Source organism: Pezoporus flaviventris, unplaced genomic scaffold, assembly GCF_033815535.1.
Source record: "Pezoporus flaviventris isolate CSIRO_AGI_PZ_B2104156 unplaced genomic scaffold, CSIRO_AGI_Pfla_v1 ptg000215l, whole genome shotgun sequence".
NCBI lineage: Eukaryota > Metazoa > Chordata > Aves > Psittaciformes > Psittacidae > Pezoporus > Pezoporus flaviventris.
This window is the reverse complement of record NW_026892763.1, coordinates 636,067-653,516: the sequence shown is the minus strand read 5'-3', so window position 1 is coordinate 653,516 and position 17,450 is coordinate 636,067. Positions and strand designations below refer to the sequence as shown.

Below are 17,450 nucleotides of genomic sequence, written 5' to 3'. Positions count from 1 at the left end.
AAGGTTAAAAAAAATCTGGGATTCAGGGTGAAAAATCCAGGAGTCAAGACTGAAAAATCCTGGATTTGAGAATATAAATCCTGAATTCAGGATGAAAACCATCCAGGATTTGAGATTATAATCACGGATTCCAATCCAAGAGAGATAACTCTGGCTATGATATAAAGGCTCCGAACTGATGCAGAACAGTTCAGGGGTTCAGGACAAACACGATTCCCTCTGGCCATGTTGCTTTATTGGTGTTCACTGAGCACATTCCCAGCAGCATCCCGGTCACTTGATTTTCCTCTCCATGGCCAGGCTGTCGTGCAGCTTGGATACCTCGGGCTCGTAGGCCTCCATCACCAACGTGCCATTGGTATCGAAGAATTTGGCAATGGATTTGGTGAACTCGGCTTCCCTCTGCTGCTTGGTTCTGCCGCTGATGAACGTCACCTTCAGGGTGTATTTGTCATCAAACCTGCAGCGCCAGGGAAAGCACAGCTTGAGCCTGGCTTCGCTGAGACAACAGCAAGAAGATGAGGTTTAGGTGGAGCTGAGGAACAATTCCTGCCCAGAGGGTGCTCAGGCATTGGAACAGGCTGCCCAGGGCAGCGCTGCAGGCACCGGCCCTGCAAGGGTTCACACCCCGTGGAGATGAGGCCTCAGTGCCATGGGGCAGTGGTGGCCTTGGCAGTGCTGGGAATGGTTGGACTGGGTGAGCTGAAAGGGCTTTTCCAACCTCATTGATTCCATGATTCTGTGAGGAGAAATCCTCATCTTTACTAAGGGGGAAGCTCCCAGGGTGGAGGTTCCCACATGGGCACTAAGAGCTGCAGCATGTGGGTGTTAATGGTAACACAATTAAAGGTTAAATACTCCTCACAGTTATCTCCTCCACACGCACATTTGGTGCTTCCCTGTGATAATATCCTGTGGTGAATATTAATCACTAATCCAGCCTTGCAGTAACTGAAGGGGGCTACAAGGATGCTGGGGAGGGACTCTTCATCAGGGACTGCAGTGATAGGACAAGGGGTGATGGGTTCAAACTGAAACAGGGGAAGTTCAGGTTGGAGATAAGGCAGAAGCTCTTCCCTGTGAGGGTGCTGAGGCGCTGGCACAGGGTGCCCAGAGAAGCTGTGGCTGCCCCATCCCTGGCAGTGTTCAAGGCCAGGTTGGACACAGGGGCTTGGAGCAAGCTGCTCCAGTGGAAGGGGTCCCTGCCTGTGGCAGGGGTTGGAGCTGGAGGAGCTTTAAGGTTCCTTCAACCCAAACCAGTCCAGGATCCTATGAAACTGCCTGGAAAGCCACCAAAGATCATGACTTGGTCACCATTCCTTTGTGGAAAGCCTACATCCCCACTCCACAAACACCAATATTTTCCCTTCATTTTCACTTCATTCCCTTCCCAAAACACAGCTTTGCTGCCCATGGAAGCACAGGCAACCCCAAAGCCATGCTGGTACCTCATTCCCACTAATCCCAAGATACCGTTTGAGACTGGAGGAGAGCTGCCAAACGTCGTCAGGATCCATCCCCGCGGGGTCTTTTCTGTGAGCTACAAGGAAAATGCTCTTTTCTTTATATGAGGTATAGATGGTGAGGATTCCCATCATCACAAAGTATGTGCAAAGGTAACTTAAGGAAACTAAGGAGCTGCAATTGGAAGCAGAAATATGGCAGAGAAATTGGTTGGATCCCCTCAGACACCAGCATTTAACCACCTCCCATGATACCATCGCTCCAAACATGCCAGTTCCTCATGAACATGAGAAATTAAATACTCACTGGGAGATTTTCACCCATCTTTGCCATTGCCCCCAACACAAGAGGGACGTGGAGCTGTTGGAGCGAGGCCAGAGGAGGCCATGGAGCTGCTGCAAGGGCTGGAGCAGCTCTGCTCTGGAGCCAGGCTGAGAGAGCTGGGCTGGGTGAGCCTGGAGAAGAGAAGGCTCCTGAAGGGGAGACCTGAGAGCAGCTCCAGTGCCTGAAGGGGCTGCAGGAAAGCTGGAGAGGGGCTTGGGACAAGGGCCTGTAGGGCCAGGCCAAGGGGAATGGCTTGAACCTGCCCGAGGGGAGACCGAGACGAGCTCTTAGGCAGAAGCTCTTCCCTGTGAGGGTGCTGAGGCGCTGGCACAGGGCACCCAGAGAAGCTTCACTTTGCACGCTCATACCTGATGTGTTGCTTAGGTAAAGAGCAGATATCCCCCCTGTAACCAGACTACGGACAGAATAAATACAAAATCAACCCCAAAACGACCCCCTGAAGCTTTCAATAGCTGATCTTCATTTTGGGATTAACACATCAAAGTGGAGCAGTCTCCACATGGTCTGTGTCTGAGGTCCGGAGAGCCGATCAGCTGCCCAGGAGCTGTGACCTCTCTGATGTGAGCCATGCTGCAAGGCTGGACCCACATTATCTCCCAGATTTCACTGTGTCACACCCAGACAGGCAGGAATTTTGCCATCACATGGAAGCTATTTGATTATCAGCTGATCTCCACACCATGCAAAGTAAAATCCCCCCAGGCTTGAAACTGGGAATACAGAGAAAAAAGGTTTTTGTGCTTTGTGGGGAAAAGAAACCCTTTTTTGGTATAAATGCGAACATCTGTAAAGGATATGATACAACACAAAAGGCAAGAACAGGTTTGGATTCAGGAAAGGGGTGCAGGTAGTCCCAAATCAAAGCTACAATGGCAAAGAGACATGAGATTGTGCAGATGATGAGGCGGCCGTCGATCAGGCGGAAGTTTTCGACGTACTTGTACTTCTCGAGGAGAACCTGAGGGAGAAACACGGAGCCGAGATTGTTTTGTGCTTCTCAGAAATGGGATAAACTGCTTCTGGAATGGATTTAGGTAAACCAGACTCAATTACATGGATAAAATGAGCAGCAGCTTGATGCAAAATTAATATCAGCATCAAGCGTGGTCAAAGGAGGTGATCTGCCTCTCTGCTCTGGTGAGACCCCACTTGCAGCACTGTGTGCAGTTCTGGGGTCCTCAACATAAAAAGGACATGGAGCTGTTGGAGCAAGTCCAGAGGAGGCCACGAGGATGAGCAGGGCTGGAGCAGCTCCTGTATGGAGCCAGGCTGAGAACATTGAGGCTGTTGAGCCTGGAAAAGAGAAGCTGCGTGGAGACCTCAGAGCAGCTTCCAGTGTGTGAAGGGGGGCTATAGGGATGCTGGGGAGGGACTCTTCATTAGGGATTGGAGTGATAGGACAAGGGGTAACGGGTTCAGACTGAAACAGGGGAAGTTCAGGTTGGAGATAAGGCAGAAGCTCTTCCCTGTGAGGGTGCTGAGGCGCTGGCACAGGGTGCCCAGAGAAGCTGTGGCTGCCCCATCCCTGGCAGTGTTCAAGGCCAGGTTGGACACAGGGGCTTGGAGCAAGCTGCTCTAGTGGAAGAGGTCCCTGCCCGTGGTATAGGGCTGGAGCTGGATGATCTTATGGTCCTTTCCAACCCAACCCATTCCATGATTCAATGATCAGGGGTTACAGGCATTACCTTTTGGCAGAATCATCCAAGGAATTTTTCACAGCTGAACCGTCCCATTTGTCAATTTTCACTGGCTTGTCATCTATCTTCCACTGCAACAGCAACAAAAGGAAGTTAAAAACAGAAGTGGCTTTTCATTTCAATCCTGTGTCATGAGCACAAAGATGGGAGACAACCCAGACAACAGCTGCCTGGTTGGGAAACCTGGACCAGAGATGGGAAGGATCCATTGGATCACACAGTCGTGGCGCAGCCACCACCACCTCAGCACCATCCTACCCATTACCTTTATGGATTTAAGCTTTTAAAACCTTATCACAGATAACCCAAAAGTGACTTTTTACATCAGGTTTACTCTAGTTTGCTGCAGAAAGCATCTGTTAGGACTTTACTCTTGCCTTTGAATGCATTCCTGCTCTCCAGCCAAGCTGTGGCAAACACTCTTTGGGGGTTGATGACAGAAGGAAGACTTTCAAGGTTCCTTTAACAATCCAGTACAAGGGGAGAATCCAAATGCACCACAAGAAATGAAGTTTCAGTCCAACCATCCTCCAGAATGAAACCAAAAGTCTCTGCTGCTTTTCTATATCCAGGTTTTCCACAGAAACAGGTCCTTTCTCAGTCATGAAAGTCAGATGCAACAGCTCAGTTCCTCAAAAGGGCTCTTTTTCCCTGGAATGGTATTATTTTTGGTGGCATTACTCATTTTAGCCCCAGTTGGACACACAAGTTTGAGCCCTGTGTGTTATTTCTACCAGTTGAGTGACTGGAGCTCGAATTTTAGCTGCTGTTAGAAGCAATCCTCAACTCCACTCGTGGTATTTCCTGCTCCTGAAGCTCCCATGTTGGATTTATTAACTACCAAAAGAGTTCATTTCCCTTCCCTGGCAAGAGACAGACTGGGAAAGAGCTCTCAGGTCAGGAACTTACAAAGTATTTTATGTGGATCCAGAGCAGGAATTCTTGCTGGATTCTTGCTCCTTGCTCTCTGTCCCACACCACCTGACACTGGAATGGCTGGATAACATCGGTGATATTTAACTGACCCAGATCTCTCACAGAGAACCAGCACTTTAAGGGTAGATGTAAAGCCCACATGACACATGTTTTGACATAAAGCTGTTACTGGGGGACAAAAAGGATCTAATCTTAGGCTATCTGAAACAACGAGCTGAACCAGCAGTTCTTCAGTTCTTATGCAGGCTCCTCGTAACTGAGGCTGTGCTGGTTCAAGACAGAAACAGCTCGACAATCCCAGGGGATTCATGTCAAAGGAACTTGTAACAGGGACACAGTCTGGGACTTCAGCCAGAAGCTTTAGCTCTCCCTTTGCCTTGGTTGAGATGTTCCCCTGAGATTACTTCTCCTTACATGCTGCAGCACTGCAGGGCGGCTGCTCCTGCTTCTCTGGTTCTTCCAGGCTGATCTGCAGGACCAAAGAGCCGGGAGAGGCTGGGATGCTGCACTGGCAGAGATCTGGCTGCTACCACCATGTGCTCACCCTCAGACAGAGGAATCAGAACCCCAGGTTGGAAGGGACCTCAAAGATCATCTGCTTCAACCTTTCCAGGCACAGCATGACCTACACTAGATGCCCAGCACCCTGTGCAGCCCAATCTTAACAGTGTTCATCGTTGGGGAGTCACCACTGCCCCAGGGAGATTATTCCAATGGCTTGTTTTTCTCAGTGGGAAATGTTCTCCTTTTTTGTCCAACTGGAATCTCCCAGCAGTAACTTGTGCCCATCACCCCTGGGCTTTCCCATGGGACTCCTTGTCCAAAGGGAGCCTCCATCTTCCCTGCACCCCCCCTTTACCTCCTGGCACATGGATCAGGTCTCCCTGCGCCTTCTCTTCTCCAGCTGAGCAGTCCCAGCTCTCTCAGCCTTTCCTCACTGCTGCCCAGCCCTTGGACCATCTTTGTGGCCCTTCCTGGGACCCTCTCCAGCCTCCATCACCTCTTGGGGCTGCAGAACAGCCCTGCCTGGCTGTGGAGGGAAGGTGAAGCTGCACCCATGTCCCATGGAGCCTGGCAGATGCAAACACACCTGGCTCCTCTGGCTGGTGTTTTCCAACCAGCTGTTCATTCTGAGCACTTCCAAAGGCTTCAAAACAACACCTCAGGTTTTCATTCCAGCCTGATGGAGGGCAAACCCCCACAACCAGTTCTAAACAGCTTTTCAGTTTGGCTGTTTGGACTCCTTCGGTTTAAAAACCAAGTGGAAGGTTATTACACTTGTCCTGAGCATATCCTGTACTGGATGGGAAGCAGATATGAGGTTCTACAGCTAGAAAGCGGATTTAGCACCCATGTAAGAACAAGGCTTGAAAGGAAAAGCTGAAGTCCAGCCAGTGGTGACCTTACTTCAAACTAAAAAGTGAAATCAGAAATGCAATTTCAGAAAGCCACAAACCCAATCTGGCACCAGGAGTAACGGTGTGGGTGCAGAAGCTGCCTGCAGCAGGCGAGATTCTCCTCTTATCTCCAAAAGCAGGGACAGCAGAACAGCTTTTGCAGCAGACCCTGCAGGCTTGGAGCCACCACCTTCATTTAAATCCCTTTCCAAAGCTCCCTCATAAGCAGGAGGAGGGAAAAATCCTACAGGAGAAATTCCAAGACGCTCACATCATAAAGACATAGCACAAACTTCACTTTATTTTCCCCTCCTACCGCTGCTGTCAGCCTCACTTATGTCAAGTGTAGCCTGCAACATCTTCTGGGGAGCTAGCTTGTCTCTTCAAATGTTGCTCTCAAGTTTATGGTGCACTTTGGGTATTACAATCATAAATAAATCATACAGTAAAAAAAAAGGTTTGCTGTTACTGCAAGAGGAACATCATTGCAGGCTACATAAACTCTTCGAGGGGAATAATGTTTCTGCCTCTGATCTGTGCTTTTTATTACAAGGATGGTGAAGAAGGAACCTCCCTTCCTAAAACTTAAAGAGTCAGAAACGATTCTAAGCAGGACACACAACTCTGCGGCTGAGGGAGGATGAAAGAGCCTCAGCACATGATGCACACCACCTCCCTCGAGGCTCCCAGCTGAGTCCCAACCCACAGGTCTCCTATAAATTCCAAGCTAACAGTGACGTGGCACACCATGAGCCTGGCATAAATAAATGTGGAAGTGGCAGAGGCCAGTGACACCTCACTGCAGGTCCGTTCCCTCCTCGTCCTCCTGAAGGAAGAGCTGTAGCAGACTCCAGTGAGTCAGTGTGGCTGTTCTCAGCTCCAGGTGGCTCAGCCTCTGTCTTGGAGGAAGAAATTCTGGCCCTCACTCTTCCCAGGTTACCACTGCTGCCTGGCTGCACTCACACACAACATCCTCCAGCACTAGAGAGCAGCTCCTGCGGCACAGGAGCAGAGGGAAGTCACAGAGCTGGCAGTCAGCAAGTGGTTTTAGTCCTGGGGCTTGCAAAACCTTCCAAGGTTTTACTGTAGTAGCAGCAGTGTGGTTGGTAACTCGGTGTGTGCCCCATGGGTGAAATCTCCAGCTGTTTGGGAGGACTGGGGTCACTGCTGCATTGGGTGGTCCTGGTTCCTAGAGGCTGGGAGGAGCTACCTGACTACCACAAAACACTTAAAGAACACGAGAAGGACAAAAATTAGGTTAGTTAAATCACAGAGCTCCCTCTGATTTAGCTTACTAGTGAAGTACAAGAAGATACCCTAAACAAGCAACCTGTCCATAGACTTCAAAGCCTTGCCAATAACCCATCATTTCTCTGTCTGAGAAAAGCGTGAACAAGTTATGGACCTAAGGCCACAGTTCTCCAGATAAAACCTCAGCAATATATACACCAGCTCACAGAAATGACTGGAGTTCATTGAAGTCATCCAGGGAGAGGAAATAAAGGCATATAGATCAGTGTGGCGACAGAGGGAAAAGAAGTCAGGACGTCACTGAGTGTGTGTACGTATTTCAGGGAGAAGCCCTGCAGAAACTATTCATGTTTCTCACTGAAGGCTTCAGCTCCTGCACCAAAACTGTGTTTCCTTTACCTACAACTCCTCCTCATCCTGAAATAACCTGAGAATCCATGGAACACGGCAGCAGAATGCCTCCACTGCACGATACTCCCCAGAGTTCTTCAAGTTGAACCACAAAGCGCTTGTCATTTCAAAACCCAACGCTGAGCACATTGCAGAAGAGAGAGCACTATTTCATAAGCACATCTTCCCCTAAAGCATCCTCTCAACAACTTCAACTGCTGCTTTAAAGAAAAACCACCAAGCGCTTAGGGACAGGAAGGATAACGTCACCTTAAACTGAGGCAAGAAAGCTGTAGCCTTTAGAAATTACGGATATACACGTACTGACGAAAAGCAAAGTGTTTTCAATTGCAGGTTTGAAGTTCAATGAAAGATGGCAAATAAACTGCCCCGAATCCTAGACTGGTGTGGGCTGGAAGGGACCTCAAAGCTCATCCAGTCCCAACTCCCTCCCATGGGCAGGGACCCCTTCCACTGGAGCAGCTTGCTCCAAGCCCTTGTGTCCAACCTGGCCTTGAACACTGCCAGGGATGGGGCAGCCACAGCTTCTCTGGGCACCCTGTGCCAGCGCCTCAGCACCCTCCCAGGGAAGAGCTTCTGCCTTATCTCCAACCTGAACTTCCCCTGTTTCAGTTTGAACCCATCACCCCTTGTCCTATCACTGCAGTCCCTGATGCAGAGTCCTTCCCCAGCATCCTTGTGGCCCCCTTCAGACACTGGAAGCTGCTCTGAGCTTCTCCAGGCTCAACAGCCCCAATGTTCTCAGCCTACCGTAACAATACTAATAACAACAATAATAATACCAATAGCAGCCTCCAGGTCCTCAGTTTCAGCTATCAGACTGCCAACCATCACAAAGAACCACAACCAACACCTAACCACTTCAAACCGAGCCGCGCTCAAACCCCCCCCCCCGACAATCACGCTCCTTTAAAGCCCTGATCGCACACCGGGCTTACCAGCAGGCTCTGCTCTGCCCTGCCTGCCGCGATCAGCACGGCAAGCACCCGGAGCACAGCACGGCAAGCACCCGGAGCACAGCACGGCAAGCACCCGGAGCACAGCACGGCAAGCACCCGGAGCACAGCACGGCAAGCACCCGGAGCACAGCACGGCAAGCACCCGGAGCACAGCACGGCAAGCACCCGGAGCACAGCACGGCTCTCCCTGGAGCCGGCCGCTTGGCAGGCCTCAACCCAGCCACGCTGCCAGGGCAAAGGCAGACCCAAGCCCCCCCCGCCCCTTCCCCAAGGAGCTGCCCGGACGTGCTCGCCCGCAGACCGCTTCCTCCCTCCCTATTTCCCCTCTTCTGCCCTTCACTGCCCGGCTCCTACGAGGAGGCGGCGGCGGCGGCGGAGCTCCCCCCTCACAGCCCCGCGGCTGAGGCCGGGGATGCCCCTCAGCACTGAGGGGTGGCCCCATTGAGGCCCGAGAGGGGAGGCGGCACCGCCGGGTGGGCTCCGAGCGCACAGCAGGGAGCGGGGGGTGTCAGGGCCGGCTGCCGGTGGGAGCGGGAGGGAAGGAGCGGGGCCGGGGCCGCCGCGCGGTACCTTGTCGAGCAGCCCGGTCCTGCCGCCTTTGGCCGCCATCTTGTCTCCGCCCTGACGTGCGCGCTCCTGAGTGGCTGCGCGCGGGGGGCGACGGGAGCGCGCGGGAGGAGCCGTCCCGGGGGCGCGGAAGGGTTTGGGGGGCGGTGTGGGGCCTGGTGCTGAGCGCCATGGGGACCTGCCCGGTCCGGTGCGTGTGGGGCAGGAACTGCGCCTCAGCTCCATCTAAACCTGCCCTGGGCAGCCTGTTCCAATGCCTGAGCACCCTCTGGGGCAGGGATTGTTCCTCAGCTCCATCTAAACCTGCCCTGGGGCAGCTTGAGGCCGGTTCCTCTTGTCCCATCCCTTGTTCCTTGGGAGCAGAGCCCAGCCCCTCCTGGCTCCATCCTCCTCTCAGGCACTTGTAGGCAGCCATCAGGTCCCCCCTGAGCCTTCTCTTCTCCACACTGAACCCCCCAGGTCCCTCAGCCCTTCCCCATCACACTTGGGCTCCAGGCCCTGCACCAGCTCCATTGCCCTGCCCTGGCCCTGCTGCCGCCCTGGTGCTGATCCAGGCCAGGATGCTGGGGGCTCCCTGGGCACAAGCTGCTCACGTTCAGCTCCATCCATCAGCACCCCCAGCTCCTTTTCCATCCCCAATTCCCCAAGCCTGGAGCGCTCCATGGGGCTGTTGTGCCCCAAGTGCAGGACCCTTCACTTTGCCTTGTTGAACCTCATCCCATTGGCCGCAGCCCATGGATCCATCCTGTTCAGATCCTTCAATGGTCCCACCCAACACGGGGTCATCTGCAGACTCACTGAGGGCACACTCGATCCCCTCATCCAGATCACAGAATCATGGAAGGGTTTGGGTTGGAACGGACATTAAAGTTCCAACAGCTCCACGTCCCTCTTGTGCTGCTGCCCCAGAGCTGGATCAGGGCTGCTCTCAGGTCTCCCCTTCACACAGCAGAGGGGCAGGATCCCCTCCTTGAGCTGCTGCTCATGCTCTGGGGGTGCAGCCCAGCACACAGGGGGGGTTCTGGGTTCAAGCGCTCACTGAAGCCGGGTCATGGGGAGCTCCTCCTCACCCAACACCCCAAGCCCATAACCGGTCACCGCCTCCGTGTGCCACCATTCACCAGCGCTCTCTGGGCCTGGCCATCCGGCCTGGTCTCACACACGAGGAAGCCCCTGTCAGGCCGTGAGCAGCCCGAACAGACCGTGCCCCCTTCCCCGCCCCACGCCGCCATCGCTCCGCTGCGCCTCGGTACCCACTGGGAGCTGCGGTCCCCGCATCCCGCATCCACTGTTGCTATGGCGACCGCGCGGCGTGCGGGGCGGTGTGGGGCCCGCTCCGGGAGCGGGGAGAGGCGAGCGGCTGCGGGACCGAGAGAGGGTGCGGGGATGGGGCCGGGCAGTGAAGGTGTGGGCAGGAGGGGGAATGGTGCTGATGGATGGAGCGGAACGGGAGCAGGGAGCCCAGGGAGCCCCCAGCATCCTGGCCTGGATCAGCACCAGGGCGGCAGCAGGGCCAGGGCAGGGATTGTGCCCCTGCACTGGGCACTGGTGAGGCTGCACCTCGGATCCTGAGTTCAGCTCTGGGCCCCTCACTGCAAGAGAGACATTGAGGTGCTGGAGGGGGTTTTAGGAGGTGATGCTCCTCATGTGTGACTGATGTGTGCTCTCATTTGAGCAACCGTATCCTGGGCTGCATCCAAAGGAGCGTGACCAGCAGGGCGAAGGAGTTAATTTGGTATTGAAGACACAATCCAGATGTTTGTGGGATGAATCAGAGAATCATAGAATGGTTTGGGTTGGAAAGCACCTTAAGGTCATCCAGTTCCAACCCCCTGCCATGGGCAGGGACACCTCACACTGAACCATGGCACCCAAGGTTCTGTCCAACCTGGCCTTGAACACTGCCAGGGATGGAGCATTCACAACCTCCCTGGGCAACCCATTCCAGTGCCTCAGCACCCTCACAGGAAAGAACTTCTTCCTTATCTCCAACCTGAACTTCCCCTGTTTCAGTTTGAACCCATCACCCCTTGTCCTGTCACTGCAGTCCCTGATGAAGAGTCCCTCCCCAGCATCCTTGTAGCCCCCTTCACACACTGGAAGCTGCTCTGAGGTCTCCACGCAGCTTCTCTTCTCCAGGCTCAATAGCCCCAATATTCTCAGCCTGGCTCCATACAGGAGCTGCTCCAGCCCCTGCTCATCCTCGCGGCCTCCTCTGGACTTGCTCCAACAGCTCCATGTCCTCCTTGTGTTGAGGACCCCAGAACTGCACCCAGTGCTGCAAGTGGGGCCTCACGAGAGCAGAGCAGAGGGGCAGCATCACCTCCTTCGCCCTGCTGGTCACGCTCCTTTTGATTGTCAGAGCAAAGGTCTAGAGCTTCACAAAGAGGTTTCAGATGCCCACTTCTTCACAGAATTGCTTCTTTCCAGCTACTGAGCTGAAATCCTTGTGCCAGTTCCCTTTATTGTAAGGATAATTGTGCCACTGGGGTGTCCTTTAGAAAACAAAGCTCTTTACAAAGAGAATCTCCATTTAATATAACGAAATGGCTTGTCCCACAGGCTCAGAAGGTTAATGGTAGAGCTGGGAGGTGGATCCAAAGCCAGTGTCACGGGCTCAGTTAATATGAGGAAGAAAAAAGGAAATCTGTTTATAACTGGCAAAGCCTAGAAGCTAAATGTGGCCTCAGTGGCTTCAAGCAATAATTCATTTGGGGTGGGAGCAAATCATAGAGCCACAGCCTGCTTTGGGTTGAAGGGAACTTAAAGCTCCTCCAGCTCCAACCCCTGCCACAGGCAGGGACCCCTTCCACTGGAGCAGCTTGCTCCAAGCCCCTGTGTCCAACCTGGCCTTGAACACTGCCAGGGATGGGGCAGCCACAGCTTCTCTGGGCACCCTGTGCCAGCGCCTCAGCACCCTCCCAGGGAAGAGCTTCTGCCTAAGAGCTCAGCTCAGTCTCCCCTCGGGCAGGTTCAAGCCATTCCCCTTGGCCTGTCCCTACATCCCTTGTCCCAAGCCCCTCTCCAGCTTTCCTGCAGCCCCTTCAGGCACTGGAGCTGCTCTCAGGTCTCCCCTTCAGGAGCCTTCTCTTCTCCAGGCTGCCCCAGCCCAGCTCTCTCAGCCTGGCTCCAGAGCAGAGCTGCTCCAGCCCTCGCAGCAGCTCCATGGCCTCCTCTGGCCTCGCTCCAACGGCAGCAGAAGCAGCAGAGGTTTCTGTTATCCCGTTTTCCCTCTGGTTCACAGGGATCCAGAGGAACGCGCAGGCTCTGCACCAGGTCCTGAACCACCCCCTGGGTTACCGGGATGCCGGAGCACAGCTGGATTGTGTGCAGAAGCCCTGCGTGCCTCGGAAGAAGGTGAAGAGCTGGAGCTCCAAAGGGAGGCCGGTTCTGTGTGGGTCTGGATCAACCCACGTGTGTGGACGGATGCTGAGAGCCTGAGCACGGGCTTGGCCCCACTTCCCAATTCCATCTCCTTGCTGTTCCCTCTCCCTCGTGTGTGGGGAGCCAGCCCTGTCCCAAGGGATGTGGAGGAAACAGCCTCCAAGATGGGTCTGTGGGCAGCCCCTGCATCCGCTGTGGGGAGCTGATCCCGTGCTCCTCCATCAGCTGAAGTTGGTGTCTAACCCACACCGCCCCGGTCCAAAAGAGCCCCCCAGAGACCCTCTCACCCCCCATGCAGCAGCACGGGCCCACGTTGGTTTGGAGATGGGGCAGAAGGGAGACGCTGCAGCCTCCTGGTCTTCCTGGCAGCACGGGGGGATGCTCGGCCCTCCGGCCTGGAAAACAAAAGCCGAGATCCTGGAAGGAATCCTGCTGGCCATGAGGAACACCGGGACCTTCACTGAGGTGCCCTTGGGTATGCTCCTGCTGTCCCAGTATCTCCTGTTGGTGGCACCACAGAGGCAGGAGAAGGACGGGAACGCAACCGTGTCCTTGAGCCCTGGAGTATGGCTGATGGGCATGGAAGGTTCCCCGTTGTAGCATCCTTTCAGCCCACCACAAGCATGGACCCCAATGCTCCAGCTACTGCGTAACGGGGTAAACGCAACACAAGACACTGCTGGGGTCCCTTAGATCCAGATCTGGATGAACCCCATCCCAAACCCAGCTGGCGGGAGAGCAGCCTTGGGGCTAAAGTGGGTTTGCCCCGGAGACGAAGCAGGACCTGGATGCCCAAGCACTGCCCATGTCTTATCCCCATCCTCTTTGCGGTGGTGCAATCCTGAACTGCTGCTGCGAGCAGGACCTGGCTGCTCCCTGGTGCTGTCCCTTTGCCCTGCAATGGAAGAGAAGAGGAAAGAGGCAAAGAAACCACGGCAGTGCCCAGGCTCGAGCTCAGCATTTGGGCGGCTCAAGACCTCCAGGGCCTTTGCTTTTGGGGGTCCTGCATTTCCCATGGGCACCAGGATAGAGCAGGATCCCAGCAGCCACCTCCGTATCCCTGCCATGGTGACATTGCCCACGCTTGGGGATGGGAGGGAGCTGGGGTGCAGGAGGGGAGATGAGATCCTGCAGCCAAGGGGTTGTCCCATTGCCCTGCTCGCAGTCCTGGCCTCTTCCAGCCACCGATTTGCAGGGGAGGAAATCCAAGGCCAGGGAATACCGGGAGGTGCTGAGGCTGATGGAGGAATTCCAGGAGGTGTTTGGGATCCCTCTCCTTGTCCAGGAGGTGCCCAAGCCATCGGATGAGGCACAGATGCCAAAAGCCCTTCCCGCACAGGCTGCATCCAACCAGCTACAGCCAGCAAGGAGGGTGCCCAAGGTTCAGTGGAGCCAGTGCAGGCAGGGCTTGAATAAAGCTTCCCACACCTTGGGCCTCTGGGGTAAATCCCTTCTTTTCCATCGTATTTGGAGCCAGTTTTCCCTTCCTGAGGCTGGAAAACCCAACGTGGTGCCAGGATTCACCCCAGCTTTTCACCTCGGAAAACACGGATACAGCCCCAACAATGCTAATACAGCACATGGAAACCACATCTGCTCAGGGCTGTGCTCTGCAGTACCTGGAAAACCAGGTGGGTGCTCACCCCATCCCTCATGGTGTGGAAGGAAAGCTCCAGCTCCCTCTGAGTGTTCCATGGAGTTCTGACCAGCAGCGATGGTCCACGCCGAGCACAGCTCCTGGTGGGGCTCTGCCTGTGCTGGTTAATGGGTTGTACAAGGACCTGGGAGCCCCACCACTGCCGTGAACGGAGCCAATACGAGCTCCCTGGTTCTCCCACCTCTTTCCCACTGTCCCAGCATCCATCTGTCCCATGGGGAAACCCCATTCCGCCCTGGGGCAGTGGATGGCACCTGAGAGCACGGAGCCCCAGTGCCCCAGGGATCTGAGCTGGGCACAAACCCCTTCTTAACCCCCAGTGTCAGGCCCCATAACCAGCAGCACCAGAGGGGCTGGGACAAGCCATGGAGGATGCTCCCTGCCCGCTCACCTACATGAAACCCACATCATTCTCCTCTCCAACCTCATCCAGCCAGAGGCAAGCATCAACCCAGCGGGGGCAGGCAGCAGGCTCCTGCCTGTTGCCAAGAGCAGCGACGTGATCAGAAACAGGTCAGAGGCACTGTCAGAACCTGGGTTTATTCTGTTTTACCCTCGGCCTTTGCCCTGCACTTCAACACCCTCGCTGCTCTGAGGATGCGCCCGGTACCCGCACGCAGTTGGCACGGTTCTGGTTTGTGACAAGCTCTGTATTCCACGAGCAGGCTTTACTCCCCTGCAGCACTGCGCCGGGCGCCCGCATGTCACCGTCACCCACACATGTAACACATGCAAGTCCACAAGTCCCTTCAGGAACCTCCCTCTGGAAAACGCTCCCAGGAAGCTGAAACCCAAAAGGAGCACTGAAAAGTCTTGGTGCTGAGGAGGACCCGAAAGCACGACGATTGAAAGCAGCACTGGGGGGAAAAGGGAGGAGAAACATCCAGATTTGAGCAGTTTTACAGGAAATACCAAGGAAACCAAGCAAACACCCATCACCAGCTGAAGGCTTTCCTGTTGCATAGTGAAGAGCTAATTCTGGAGCTGATGCTCTGGGGGGGGGTTAGACACAAGGAAGGTTTGTGTTGGATGCGGCGCGTTGGGAGCATCCCAGCTTCGCACTGGTGGCAGGGCCCAGTTCCAGCCACGGGGACATCCCCCAGGGCTCCACGGTGGTGCCACACAGGAGCACGCATCCAACGGCGGTTGGGTGTCATCTTCGGTCCCCTCAATGGGTTGAGAGGGACCAGGTTTTCATGCATGGCTTCCAGGACGAGCTCCTCGTCAACCTTTCCCTGGATCCCGGGAGACAGCAGGGGGGCTGTCGGAGGGTCCAGGCAGAGCATTGCTAAAGGCTTGGGTTTAAATCAGGGATAGTCTTTAAGGCTTCGACCCTTTGCTTTCATTGAGGACACAGAAAGAAGCGCTTGGTCAAGCTCCACATCGTGACGACTGCACGTTACAACAGCAGCTGAGTAAATACTGACACTAGAGAACACCACGATACAATCAGCTGGTACAATCCCCCCTTTTTTTTGGCACTTTTCCTTCATTCCTCTCCCCTCACTGACTCCAAACATGGACCTTTCCCTATGGCTCTTCCCAGGCAAAGAGCTCCAGAAGAAACCTTCCAGAGTCGGTGGCATCTTTGGCAGACCCGCTCCTCCTGTCACCAAACCAACCCCAGTTCCTCCGGTGCTTCCAGCAGGGCGAGCTCTTGACCTGCTTCTTACTTCCCACGAGAGAAGAGAGCTTCACATTCCAGGAGGATGCTCCCCCTGTCCCACTGCCCTCATCCCAGAGAGAAGGTGGCTGCAGAAAGGAGAAGGGTTAGAAATGACTTCCATAGCATCATGGAATGGTTTGGGTTGGAAAGGACCTTAAAGCTCCTCCAGTTCCAACCCCTGCCACGGGCAGGGACCCCTTCCACTAGAGCAGCTTGCTCCAAGCCCCTGTGTCCAACCTGGCCTTGAACACATGTGGTTTCATCTTAGGACCTTTGCAGCTCTTATACTGCATCCACCGTTCAGGAAGAGGTGTTTTCCTTCTCAGCTGGCATCACCTGTGGCAAAGGCAGAGTCATACCTGACCTTTACAGGAGAGAAGAAGGAATTCCTGCTCTTTCAAGTGGAATTACACACAATTAACTTGGTTTTGTGCAAGCTTAAACAGAACATTAAATTGATAACACATTCATCCTAACTTCAAACCACCGCAGGTGTGATCCCAACACTGCCTTGGGTGGATTTCAGCCAAGGGCAGTCATGCTCCTGATACAGCTCAGAAGAAGGGGAGAGGGTTTAGGTGATCCACATGGGAACATCCCATGTTCTCCCCACTCCTTCAGCAACCAGATGGAGAAATGGATGTAGAAACGCAGCCAGCAGCTTCATCAGGCTAAAAACCTCACGAGATCCTGCTCTGATGCTTTCCTGAAAGCTTCCATGATGGGATTGTGATACCACATCCAAAGGTCTTCAACGTGGATGCAATGTATGATGCTTGGGGAGCCAAGGAGCGCTCTCTTGCTCTGGAGCCCAGTGAAGGTGAGGTTAAACCAGAGGCACGAGGGGTTCCATGAAGCTTTTCTTGGTTCCAAGCTCAGGCATCACCTCCTGCCCTTCCACCAGCTTGGATTTAGAAAGAGGGAATGAAGACAGAAACCCCCATAATACTGATGTCATCTGAAGAAGGGATTTAAGACAATTGGACTGTGAAATCCACGTGGAGAGGGGCAAGAAAGGACACATTCCATGTGAAAAGCTGGGCTTTGTGCTGTGGGCTTGCTCAGAGCAGCCCAAGCCTGGATGAATCCCTCAAGCACGGCGAGACCGGAGGAAGCTGTTTCGGGAAGTCTGCTTTGGGCTCAAGGGATCAGCCATGGGGAAGGGACCTGTAAAAGTACTTACAACTCAAAACACACTTGGGAAGTGCAGGGTTTAGCTCAAAATGTTGGGAAAAATCAGCATGAATCCTGAGGAACAATCCGTGGGCTCCCTCGGAGCTTATTTCACTGCGAAGGGCAGATCCAGGCCGATGCTACGTGGAATCATGGAATGGGTTGGGTTGGAAGGGACCTTCAAAGCTCATCCAGTTCCAACCCCTGCAATGAGCAGGGACATCTTCAACTAGAGCAGATTGCCCAGAACCACAGCCACCGGCCCTGGATCAGGGATGGGGCAGCCACAGCTTCCCTGGGCATCCCGTGCCAGTGTTTTCCACCCTCTTCTCTCTGTGCTGCTCTTCTAGAGGAGGTCCAAGGCTCCAATCACTTAAATTCCTTCCAGTTCACAGCTGGATACAGGAGCAGGATTCGGTTTGGGTCTCAAGTGCCTGCTTCAACCAGCACCTACGGAAGCTGTGGCATGTTAGAGGGCATGGAAAGCCATCACCCATGAGCTGCAGCAGGTCAGGCATAGCCAAGCCAGGCCTAGCAAGCCCT

At 54.3% G+C, this 17,450-nt stretch overlaps 2 protein-coding genes across 2 annotated transcripts; one reads left to right on the top strand and one right to left on the bottom strand.

Annotated features, from left to right (window-relative positions):
* Nucleotides 1–213: 213 nt before the first annotated feature.
* On the bottom strand, nt 214–9,069 carry SPCS2 (signal peptidase complex subunit 2). The gene is made up of 6 exons (XM_061442144.1): nt 9,031–9,069; nt 3,495–3,577; nt 2,863–2,882; nt 2,608–2,802; nt 1,474–1,609; nt 214–460 (listed from the first exon to the last, which is right to left on the bottom strand). The coding sequence occupies exons 1-6, from the start codon at nt 9,067–9,069 to the stop codon at nt 274–276; spliced, it is 660 nt and encodes a 219-aa protein (XP_061298128.1). The 3' UTR covers nt 214–273.
* A 128-nt stretch (nt 9,070–9,197) lies between these two features.
* On the top strand, nt 9,198–17,406 carry XRRA1 (X-ray radiation resistance associated 1). Its single transcript, XM_061442142.1, has 6 exons — nt 9,198–9,217; nt 10,152–10,276; nt 12,272–12,384; nt 12,781–12,886; nt 13,593–14,042; nt 17,258–17,406. The coding sequence occupies exons 1-6, from the start codon at nt 9,198–9,200 to the stop codon at nt 17,404–17,406; spliced, it is 963 nt and encodes a 320-aa protein (XP_061298126.1).
* Nucleotides 17,407–17,450: the final 44 nt, after the last annotated feature.